We start from the raw sequence: 12,129 nt of genomic DNA on the forward strand, positions 1-12,129 counted from the left end.
AACAACTCTGATTACGTAATCGTCTGCTTGTCTTCTCTTTCTCGCTCATTCAGATTCTCTCTGTCTCTCTGCCTTTCCTTATTCTCTCCGTCCTTCCCTCCTCCCCTGATAGTGTATTTGCAGTGTATCATTTGTTCTTAGAGGGTAGACTTTCCAGAGACACACCATCATTGTCCAACAATACACTCCCAAATCATCTATTACTTTTATCTGATACTGTTTGAATTATGATTTTCTGACCTGATACAGAAAAGGTGTGTGTGTATATACATATATACAGTGTTGGGGAGTAACAAAGTACTTGTAACTGGATTACGTATTTAAAATACAAAATATAAGTAACTGTATTCCACTACAATTACAATTTAAATCATTGATATTTAGAATACAGGTACATTGAACATTTATTTTATGTTACTGAAGAGATTACTTTTCATTTAATTGTCATTTGTTTCATTAAATATTTTGTGCTTTCATGGAAAATTGTATACATATAAATGATGTGATTCAAAGTGCATTTGAACAGCGGTGAAACACTTTCTTATGATGTGTTACATTCATACGAGCAGACAGAGAAGTAAGTTTGAAGTAAGTTTGGAGCACAAGAAATAGAAATAAACCTTATGTAAATTGAAAAATTAGAATAGACATTACATTAAAAAGTGGGGACCCACTTTACATTTGGTGTCTTTAACTACTATATACTTAAGCATGTGATACAGCGTACTTATTATGTACATACATGTATGTGTTGTTGCATTGTACTTATATTTAAAGTACCTGCATTAAATTACTTTTGTAGTTACTCTGTAAACTTTATCCCTTATCCTAATCCTAAACCTAACCCTACTTCAATATTTACCCTATAACTCTAATCTAAACCCTAACCCTACTCCTAAACCAACCTCAGTAACAGCAAATATGAATCTTGTTGCAGAACAATATGTTGTTACACAATAAGTATTTACCCGCTGTCTGCGTCTCACGTCAGGAGTGCCACTTTTTGTAGACACTGTTAAAAGAAGTCCAACTTTGAAATGCGTCTTGAAATCTGCATTCTGTTCCATGCTGTTGTGCTCTTTTTACAGAAGCGGTTTTTGTGAATGCAGGATTGTGTCCTGTGTAAACAGCTCTACATGTGACCGGTTGACAACTGATATGCCATTTATTCCCTTACAATTTTCAATAAATTACCTAGTGCATTCAAAAGACAAAATTTGATTGGATTTTCTCTCTCATCTTGCCGATTACAGTCATGCACCAGAAGTTATAAAACACTAGAAAGTTGACTCTTGGCGGTGAAAAAAAAACAACTATTTCAGGGTGTGCTTTATCCGTGGAGGTGAAACATGGCATCTGACTGCCATTTCAGCCAAACCAGACAGCCAATTGGAAGCTAAGCTGCAGTGCTCAGATTGTTCACATCCTAGAACAATGAAGGTTTCTATTATTGATTTAGTCCTTTAGTCCAACAACTGTATATTCAGATACATTCAAGGATGGATGCATGGATGTGTGATTATATTCAGCAGGGATTACCCAACTAGTTAAAATGTGCAAAAACTCTGAAAAAAGACATTCTCTGAATGTGCACTCCTGCCAAAGCAAAGGCCTTTCCTGTCTTTGTTTCCAACAGGGTTAAAAGACAGTCTAGCAAAGTACCTCTGGATGATGGCTGCTGAGTCCACCTCCCTTTTTCTCCTCTTGCTCTCTGTTAGACACCAGAAAGCCCTGCCAGGAGGCGGCACAACTTTAATGCCAGTGAGGGCGAAAGCCCACTGAAGTACGGTTAGCTTCAGAGGTGAAATGCTCATGATGGGGCAAGGTTATCCTGAGGTTAGGCAGGAGGATCTCATTCTGGGCACAAGGTTTAGCCACTAGCAAAGTTTTAAAATGGATTAAACAGTATCGTAGATTACTTCTGAAATGTAATCTGGTACTGATTACAAAATACACCATTTAAACAGTAATCCATTATACAATCTTTTAGATACACTATTTAGGTAATCTAATCTGACTACTCACTACTCTTCTCCCTGTACACCTACAACTGCACTGCCAAGGACCCCTCTGACACTAATTTCATTGGCCTCATCCAGGATGATGAGTCTGCAAACAGAAGAGAGGTTGAACAGCTGGCTGTCTAATGCAGTCAAAACAACCTGGAGCTGAATACGCTCAAAACAGTGGAGTTGATAGTGGACTTTAAGAGTAACACCCCAACATTGACCCCACTCACCATTCTGAACAGCACTGTGACAGTAGTGGAGTCATTCCAGATGGGCTCTACCATCTCACAGGACCTGAAGTGGGAGACTCACATTGACTCTATTGTGAAAAAGGCCCTGCAGAGTTTGTACTTCCTTCGCCAGTTGAGGAAGTTCAACCTGCCACAGTCACTGCTGATACAGTTCTACTCAGCTGTCATTGAGTCTGTTCTCTGCACTTCAATAACTGTCTGGTTTGGTTCAGCTATGGAATTGGACATCAGAAGACTACAAAGGACAGTTTGGACTGCTGAGCGGATTATTGGTTGCCCCCTGCCCTCCGTACACTGTACACTTCCAGAGTGAGGAAAGGGGCTGGAAAAATCACTCTGGACTCCACTCACCCAGCCCAATACCTCTTTGAACTGTTGCCTTCTGGCCGGCTCTACAGAGCACTGAGCAACAGAATCGTCAGGCACAAGAACAGTTTTTTCCCTCAGGCCATCCATCTCATGAACAGTTAAAACTGCCCCATTGAGCAATAATTATGTGCAATACACAGCTTAGTCTATTTATATTTATCCAACATATCCTACCTCTTCTGCTATTACATTCCCTTGCACTATCTGTATATAACAGATATGTATTTGTACACACACACACATATATACATATTTTTGTCTTATTGTGTATTTCTATATATACGTATATTTTGTATTCGCTTTTTATTTTTATTCAGCTTTTTTATTATCTCTGTCTTGTTGTATTGTTTGTGCACTGGAAGCTTCTGTCACCAAGACAAATTCATTATATGTGTAAGCATACTTGGCAACAAAGCTCATTCTGATTCTGACTGATTTTAAGTCTGACAAATTATACTGCAAGATACTTCATGTTTCAAGATAATCAACTAAAATAAAAAAAAATGTAAGATACCAGCATCTGCTAGCATTTCTAAACCATCTGTGCCTCTGGCTAAGGTAATCAGAACAGACAGGGCTATCAAATGTGCCTCTTAGCCATTTCCTGAATTGAAAAATATCACTGCATTACCCACAGTTAGCGCAACAGCATCAATATTGTTAGATAGACAGACATACAGATATGTAGGTAAACATGTAGGTAGGTAGGTAGAAAGATAGGTAGGTAGAAAGATAAGCAGGTAGAGAGATAGAGAGGTAAACAGATAAATAAACAGATAGACAGACAGACAGACGGATAGATAGTTAGACAGACGGACGGACGGACGGACGGACGGACACACGGATTCAAACACACACGTTACTAAAGGGATGCTAGCATTTGACATCACACACTGTCATTCTGTGACATTTAAAGGGTACTAAAGTGATACTCACGAAATCCTGGAGAGTTCAGAGGTGAGGCAGTCAAAAAAAAAAAAGATAAAGAAAAGCTTAGATAACAACCATGTTTGGGAGAAATCACTGTGTACTTGTTGGCTCTTTGAGTCAGTTTGACAGTAAATCTCACAAAAATGAATGTGTGTCACTGGCAAGACACCTGCTGTGCCATCTGTACTTGAGGTCACTATACAGCTGTGGCCAAAAGTATTGGCAGTGACATAAATGTTGTAAGTTTTCTGCTTCAGTTGCTGTGGTGTTGATTCACATTGTTTCTAGATTATGGTGCAGAGTGATCAGATGCATTTTAAATAATTACAAAAAGCTACCAAAAAATTTACTTCATCACAAATAAACTAATTTCACAGTTTTTTTGGCCCTGGCACAAAATGACCAGCTAACATCATTTCACTAATCATAAAGCAGCACCTGGGAAAGTTTGAATGAGTAATAGTCAGGTGAAATCACTCTATCATCCTGATTGGATTATAAGAGCAGACTGATTGCTATAAAAGGAGGGAAGAAGTGCTTCCAATCATTGTGTTCTTGTTAGCAATGGTTACCTCTAAAGAAAGATGTGCAGCCATCATCGCTTTGCATCAAAATGGCCTCAAATGCAAGGAAATTGCTGCAAAGAATATTGCACCTGAAAGAACCATTTACTGGATCATCAAGAACTTCAAGGAGAGAGGTTCAGCTGCAGTGAAGAAGACTTCAGGAAGTCCCAGAGTGTCCAGCAAGTGCCAGGACCATCTCCTCCTGAGGAGTCAGCTACGGAATTGTGTCACCACCAGTGCAGCGCTTGCACAATATTGGCAGCAGGTTGGTGTGAGTGCATCTTTACACACAGTGAGGCGAGGAATTTTGTACAATGGCCTGGTGTCAAGAAGGACAGCAAAGAAGCGACTTCTCTCCAAGAAAAACATCAAGGACAGACTGAAATTCTGAAGGAAGTACAAGGATTGGACTGCAGAAGACTGGTGCAAAGTTATTTTCTCTGATGAAGCCCCCTTCCAACTGTTTAGGACATCTGTGAAATTTGATAGTCCGGAGAAGAAAAGGTGAACGCTGCCATGAGTCCTGTGTCGTGCCAACAGTGAAGCATCTTGAGACCATCCATGCGTGGGGTTGCTTTTCATCCAAGGGAGTGGGCTCTCTCACAATTCTGCCCAAAAACACTGCCATGAATAAAGAATGATATCAAAACATCCTGCAAGAGCAACTTCTCCCAACGATCCAGGAGCAATTTGGTGATGATCCGTGCATTTTCCAGCATGATGGCACACCATGTCACAAGGCAAGAGTGATAATGAAGTGGTTCGGAGATCATTACATTGAAGTTTTGGATCCGTGGCCAGGCAACTCCCCGGATATTAATCCCATCGAGAACCTGTGGTCAATCCTCAAAAGGCAAGTGGAGAAGCAGAAGCCCACAAATTGTGATAAACTCTACACTACACTAATAAGGCAAGAGTGGATCGCCATCAGTCAGGATTTGGCCCAGAAGCTGACATCCAACATACCAGAGTGAATTGCAAAGGTTATGAAGAACAAAGGTCAACACTGTAAATATTGACTCTTTGCATATATTGAATGTTTTTGTCAATAAAAGCCCTTAAAACTTATGAAACGCTTATCATTGTTTCCCAGTATACCATAGAAATGTGAAAAAATTATCTATAAATACTGAACCAGCAAACTTTGCAAAACACAACATTTATGTCACTGCCAATACTTTTGGCCACGGCTGTAGGCTTCAAACTTCAGTGTGTGTACGTGCATGTGATTAAGTGGGTACTCACGCCTGCATGGTTGTGGTAGCAGTCTGAAAGCTGAACATGTTCTCTTTAGGGAACCAATTGTTGTCATCTGGCAAGAAATAGGCATAAGGGCACTCGTTAGTACAGTTGTAATGATGAAAATCTGTGCATTCGAATATATATTGTGTCAAACGTTTAAACACATAATGTACAGTAGCCCCCAAAAACATTTGGACATGTAGACCACACTTAAACTTTGAATTTAATTGCATTAGTTAACAAAATATCAAACCGTTGCATATCATCAAAATATCAAAGTGGCATCTACAAACAAATTATGCTAGATCTATTCTCAGAACTTACCATTTGTTGCAGCGATTTCTGAGATTACGTTTAACCAAATGGTTCCAAGGAGATTTACAGACATTTGATATTTGCATTATTTGTATTGAGTTAGTCTGAGGTCAGGCTCTGACATTTAGCTTGGTCAAACGTCTTTTCACTATATGAATTCACAGGTCAGAGTTCACCAAACTTTGATACAAAGCAAAAGCAAAACTTGTACAAATCAACTTGCTTCCGTGCACCTGTGTTTGTATGCGTATAAATGGTAATGAATGAAGCATAAAGTCTAATGTAAAAAGACTTTGGTGTGAGTTACAGAAAGTGCCCAAATATGTTTTGTCTTAATTTAGAACAGAATATTTATTGACCTAACCAGCTTTTAAAAGTTTTGCTTAAAAAAAGTTTGCTGGTTCTCAGTGGCATCTCAGGCTCATTATTTCTGGTGTGACACACACACAATAATTTAAAGAGATAGTTCACCCAAAAAAGAAAATTTTCATAATTTACTCACCCTCATGCCATCCCAGATGTGTATGACTTTCTTTCTTCTGCAGAACAAACAAAGATTTTTTTGAAGAAGATTTCAGCTCTGTAGATCCTTTCAATGCAAGTGAATTGTGACCAGACCTTTCAAGCTCCAAAAAGCACATAAAGGCATCATAAAAGTAATCCGTATGACTCCAGTGGTTAAATCCATATCTTCAGAAGCTAAATAATATGTGAGGGTAAGAAACAGATTCATATTTAACTGATTTTTTACAATAAATGGAGATTTATAGTAAAAAATATTTTAATCTTGATCAGTTTCTCACCCAAAGCACTTGCATCACTTCAGAAGATATGGATTTAACCACTGGAGTCATATGGATTACTTTTATGCTGCCTTTATGTGAGTTTTGGAGCTTGAAAGATCTGGTCACCATTCACTTGCATTGAAAGGATCTACAGAGCTGAAATATTCTTCTAAAAATCTTTGTTTATGTTGTGCAGAAGAAAGAAAGTCATACACATCTAGGTTGGGATGAGGGTAAGTAAACAATGAGAGAAGGTGAACGTCTCTTCTTTTTTGGGTGAACTATCCCTTTAACCCAATTCAGGAATTGCGTTAAACAAAAACGGTCCATAATTTACAGCGGGCCAGTCCCACGCACAGCAAATGAGATCGATTAAATTAGTTTAATGCAGCGGACTTTAAAAATTATAGAATTTCTAAAATAATATATAATGTTGTATTGTATAATGGATATAAAATTAGTTTTAAATATATTATTTCTTTAAATAAATGTATGCTTATGCATGCCATGCATTTTGCACAACAGCGCTACATCTGGTGGCCTTCCCCTAATGTGGGGACGCCACTGCTAATGTCAGTCATGCACTTTTAAGTGTGGTTTAAGTGTCCAAATATTTTTGGGGACCACAAAAGGACAGTGTTGGGTAAATTACTCAAAGAAAGTAATCCACAGCTAATTCAAATTACTACTCCAAGATTGTGATAATATTACTTCACTGATTACATAATTAAAAAAGTAATCACATTACTAATTACTTTACTTTCAAGTTACTTTCTAAAACACTTCTCACAGAATAGTTTTTGTTTCGCGGCTTAACCAATTAAAAATAATCTGTCAAACACACAATGTCTCACACACAATGACTAGTTAGGGGGCACACACCATTCAGCTGTCACAAAAACGCAAATGGTCATACATATTAACTTAAGGTTTTAAAAGTGTTTTAAATATGGACCCAAAATAATGTACTTAAAATAAACTTAATTGAAAGTCAGTAACTGTAATCTAATTAATAGTATTTAAAATTACACTACTCACTGCTTTTTTACTTAAGTCAATAGATTTCTGTAACTAATTATTTTGTATTACTTTTTGATTGCACCCAACACTGCTGAACACAGATCCACTTCATAGAGACTACACACATACAAGTTCACTCCACAGTGGGAGAGAGCACAAAACAGACATACAGGAGAGAGGAGAGAGAGACAGGAGAAATACAGACCACGGCACATCGAACACATCGACGCCCCCTGCATTAGGCTGAACACCACCCCTTCCCTTTGGCCAAGAGCCTCTCTACCCCCCCTCCTGCTCTCCCCCTCTCACCTCTCTCCAGCCCAGTCACCCGGTCAACACTGCACATCTGCTCTAGTGGTGGCTGGTGCTGCTTGCCTGCCTCTCGGTTACTGCTCTCCAGATCCAGGGATCCCTGGCTGCGTGACGGCGTCCCAGGACAGGTCTCGCACGCCAGGCCACATTCCTTGCCTTCGCCCCAGCCACGAATATTGTGTGCACTGACAGAGCTTTGTAGTGGCTGGGAAAGGTGATGGTGGTGATGAGCTTCTCCATGGTGATGATGTGACATTCCTGGTCCGCTTCCCACACTGGAGATGTGCTGGTGGTGGTTGATTCCGCCACTTCCACCTGCGCCACTGCTGCTGGTGTTGCTTTGATGGTGGTTGCCATGATGATGGTTGCCACTTCCACTTCCTTTGTGGCGGTGGTGCTGGGTTGGAGACGACGAATTAGAGGAGGTGGAGGGTTGGGCGAGTGCTTGGGTGTGACACACCTCCCGCGCCCCTTTCAAGACCTCAAGTTCGAGGTTCTCCTTGCTTCCCCGGCTGGTTCCCAGCATGCCGCTCTCTCCAGTGATGGTGTAGACCCGAGCAGGTTGCAAAGCACACTCTACACACTTCTGCTTGTCCTCTTCGGTCGAGAAGCTGCGTTCTAGGGACAGGCGGCTCTTGGAGGATGTTGTAGGATGAGGAGGTTCCAGAAGGCCCAGGGTGGGGTTAATCAGGCTGGGTTTGGTGTTGACAGTGGAGCTCTGGAGGGTGTAGCTGTGGAGGTTGTTGTTCTGAGCACACAGGCTGTCTGGGGAGTCAGAGTCGTGGCCAACGAGGTTGTCAGAGAGTAAGTGATCTTTAATCAAACATTGGGACAAAGAGAGAGAGAGAGAGAGAGAGAGAGAGAGAGAGGAGATAGAAAATGAGTGAGAAATGGGAAGAGAGAGGGCGGAATTCACTAAGGGTTCTGGAAGTAAAAATCCAATTCATTTTCCAAAGGAGAATTGATTTTTAATGATAAGTAATACACCCTGAAAGACAGACCTACCATGAGCAGCATTGCTGTTATTTGATGGTTTGTGCTTCTGTTGAAGCCATAAGTTGGTGAGTTATTTAATCTTCATTAAACGAAACAAAAAACTACACTACGGAAACAATCAACCAATTGGAGAATTGCAGCAAACAAAGTGCCAAGTTGCAGTGACCACACACTCCAATGGCGTACATTGAATGATGCAATAGTCTCCCTACACTCTCAAACTACTTGTATATTTGCAAATATCTGAATATTTTGCAATAAAATTTTTATATATTTATCTTAAAGTTTCTCTACTTTAGGAAACAGTTCTTTCCTTTTATAATGAATAGTTTTATATTTTTCCATAATTTTTAATTAGATTCCATCCTTTCCAATGTTATGTGGTATTGTAGTTCATGACGTCATGAAAGGTGGTAAATACTCAGTCTTTCTCTGCATCTGAAATCGCGTACTGTCAGATTATGTACTGTATTTGATGAAGGACACACTTCTCGTCCGGTACAGTACGTTCTTTTGGTATGCATGCGAGTAGCAGAGGTAGGACCAAGTCATTGTTTTAGTCTCAAGTCTTTGCATTCATGTCTCAAGTCAATTCCCAAGTCAAGAGAGGCTAGTCTATGTCAAGTCACAAGTCCTCAATCAAGTCTTAAACAAGTTATTAGTGCTCTTTGCCCAAATTAGTGTCTGAGTATTAATTATATTAAATTCTCCCTCGTGCTGCCATAACAGTGCCAACATGCATCTCAGAATAGCATTCTGAGATTATATTCTTCACAACACAATTGTACAAAGCAGTTATCTGAGTTACCAAAAACATTTCAGTTCAGACCAGTCTGGCCATTCTCTGTTGACCTCGCTCTTCAACGAGGCATTTCCATCCACAGAACTGTCGCTCACTGGATGTAATTTATTTTATTTTTTGGGCACCATTCGGGGTAAATTCTAGAGACTGTTGTGCATGAAAATCCCAAGTGCAGTAACAGAAATATTCAAACCAGCCCATCGGACACCAACAATAATGCCCCTGAAATCAAAAATGTTCCCCATTATGATGGTTGATGTGAACATTTACTGAAGCTCATGACCTGTATCTGCATGATTTTATGCACTGCAATGCTGCCACACGATTGGCTGATTAGATAATTGCATTTCTATCGGGAAGGCACACAGGCTTGAGTGAGGTTTAAGATGCCATTTATTTTATGAATGTAAAACAGAAAAGTAATGTCTCTCTTTGGCATAGGCCCCGTCTGGCGGTCCGAGGGAGTTGTACTCGTCATATCCTGCCGGAGATAGGAGGCAGGGGCGAGGAGCCTACCCCCGTGCGGGACAGGGCTCAACTGGTGGTGGTAGGGTGGTGGAGGCTGTCGTGTTACCACACTGAAACAGCAATGTGATAGATTGTGAGCATACATATAAAGCAATGGCTTACATGCGATTGGCTAGGAATTACCCAGCTAATGGATCACATCATGATCCATTATGAACAGCTGCTAGTCTTCCCGCTAGAACTACGCTGCGCTTACATGGATTATTGTTGGTGCCAGATGGGCTGGTTTGAGTATTTCTATAACTGCTGATCTCCTGGGATTTCCACACACAACAGTCTCTAGAATTTACTCAGAATGAATAGTGACAATTTGTTTTATTTTAAATGCCTTGTTGATGAGAGAAGTCAACAGAGAATGTTCAGACTGGTTAGAACTGATAAAGTCTACAATAACTCTGATAACCGCTTTGTACAATTGTGGTGAGAAGAATAACATGTCAGAATGCTGGTCTGAGATGCAGGTTGGCACTGTTTTGGTGGCAAGAGGGGGACCTACACAATATTAGGCAGGTGGTTTTAATATTGTGGCTGATCGGTGTATATTAATTTATATCAGGAAATCTTTTAAAGTTCATCACTTCCCAGTTCAATTTCATGTGAGATTACTGTATATTTTCACTAAGGTAATCAATCAATCTCAGCTCAATTTGTCTGCTGAGGGATGTGCTTTAAAGTTACAAGTGTGTCTTAAAAGAATGTTCCGGGGTCAATACAAGTTAAGCTCAATTGACAGTATTTGTGGTATTATGTTGATTACTACAAACATTTATTTTGACTACCTACATTTCTTAAACAAAATAAAATAAAAGCCAAAATTGAGGTTACAGTGAGGCACTTACAATGGAAGTGAATTGGGACAATTTTTTAAGGGTTTAAAAGGCAGAAATTTTAACCTTATAAGTTTATAAAAGCACACATTAATTCTTCTGTTAAAACACGTGAATTGTTTGAGCTGTAGAGTTGTTTAGACTGAAATTTTTACAGTCATTTTAGGGTTTTAGGATTTGTTGACATTACATTGTCATAAACGAAGTTGTCAAATTGGCTATAACTTCACACAGAAAAGGTTAGTAAGCGATTTTATCACACTAAAATCATGTTTACATGCATATTGTTTATGTATTGTGGCTGTACTTTTGAAAACGGTAGTATTGCAACGTTAACCTCACCGTAACTCAAATTTTCGCCATTTTAAAGATGGTGCATTCTGCGTTGGGCCAGGAAGGTCAATAGTGTGAGCATCACATGGAGGTGTGTGTGTGTCTGCTGGCACATGTGTGCTAGAGAGCACTTTGTATGTTGTTTCTGAGTGAACTGTTTGTAAATAAAAGTCTTCCATGTGCTGTCCTTCCCGGATCCCCTTCATCCTTAGTAGGGGAGACAGAGGTCTGCCACACTAGGGTTTTAGGGTTTGTTGACTTTACATCGTCATGGCCATGAAGTTGTAAAATTGGCTATAATTTTACACCGAAAAGGTTACTGAACGATTTTATCACACTAAAATTGTTTACATGCATATTGCTAAAGTAAGTAATGCAGTGTTCAATAATTGGATGCCATTTATTTCCATTGTAAGGCCTTGTTCAGACTGCCACTAAAAATCACATGAAATCTGATTCAAACCACATCGGGAGGTGGTTTCAAATGCGACTGAAATCTGATTTTTCCAAATACGTCTCAGTCCAGATGCTCTGGCTGCTCAATTCAATTCTTTTCCATCACTGTTAATGCGACACATAACAATGATGTCAAAAATCTGTGACTGCAGCACAGAACATCACAATATTTACCAGTCTCCTCCATCTCTGACTTTTTATTGTGCAGCGGATTGTTTACCTTGTGTGAACCCTGTAAACAGTGTAGAAAAAAGTGCAGTAGGGGTCACATCAAGCAATAGAAAGATTATGTTTGATATTTGTTGCAAATTTTGAAATGTCGAGTTTTGCCTCGATATGGTTTGTCATTTTTTGGTTTATGATATATCAAAATTCGATATATTGTCGC

General features: G+C 39.6%; 1 protein-coding gene across 1 annotated transcript in view; it reads right to left on the reverse strand.

Annotated features, from left to right (window-relative positions):
• nsmfa (NMDA receptor synaptonuclear signaling and neuronal migration factor a) overlaps positions 1-12,129 on the reverse strand; it is a 66,051-nt gene that overhangs the window by 33,207 nt on the left and 20,715 nt on the right. Inside the window, exons 3-5 of the mRNA XM_052105005.1 lie at positions 7,797-8,612; positions 5,371-5,437; positions 3,566-3,571 (exon numbers count right to left, since the gene is read on the reverse strand). Of these exons, the coding sequence (XP_051960965.1) occupies positions 3,566-3,571; positions 5,371-5,437; positions 7,797-8,612 (889 nt within the window). The remainder of the gene's footprint in view (positions 1-3,565; positions 3,572-5,370; positions 5,438-7,796; positions 8,613-12,129) is intronic.

The sequence above is a fragment of the Xyrauchen texanus genome, chromosome 34 (assembly GCF_025860055.1).
Source record: "Xyrauchen texanus isolate HMW12.3.18 chromosome 34, RBS_HiC_50CHRs, whole genome shotgun sequence".
In the NCBI taxonomy this organism is placed as follows: domain Eukaryota; kingdom Metazoa; phylum Chordata; class Actinopteri; order Cypriniformes; family Catostomidae; genus Xyrauchen; species Xyrauchen texanus.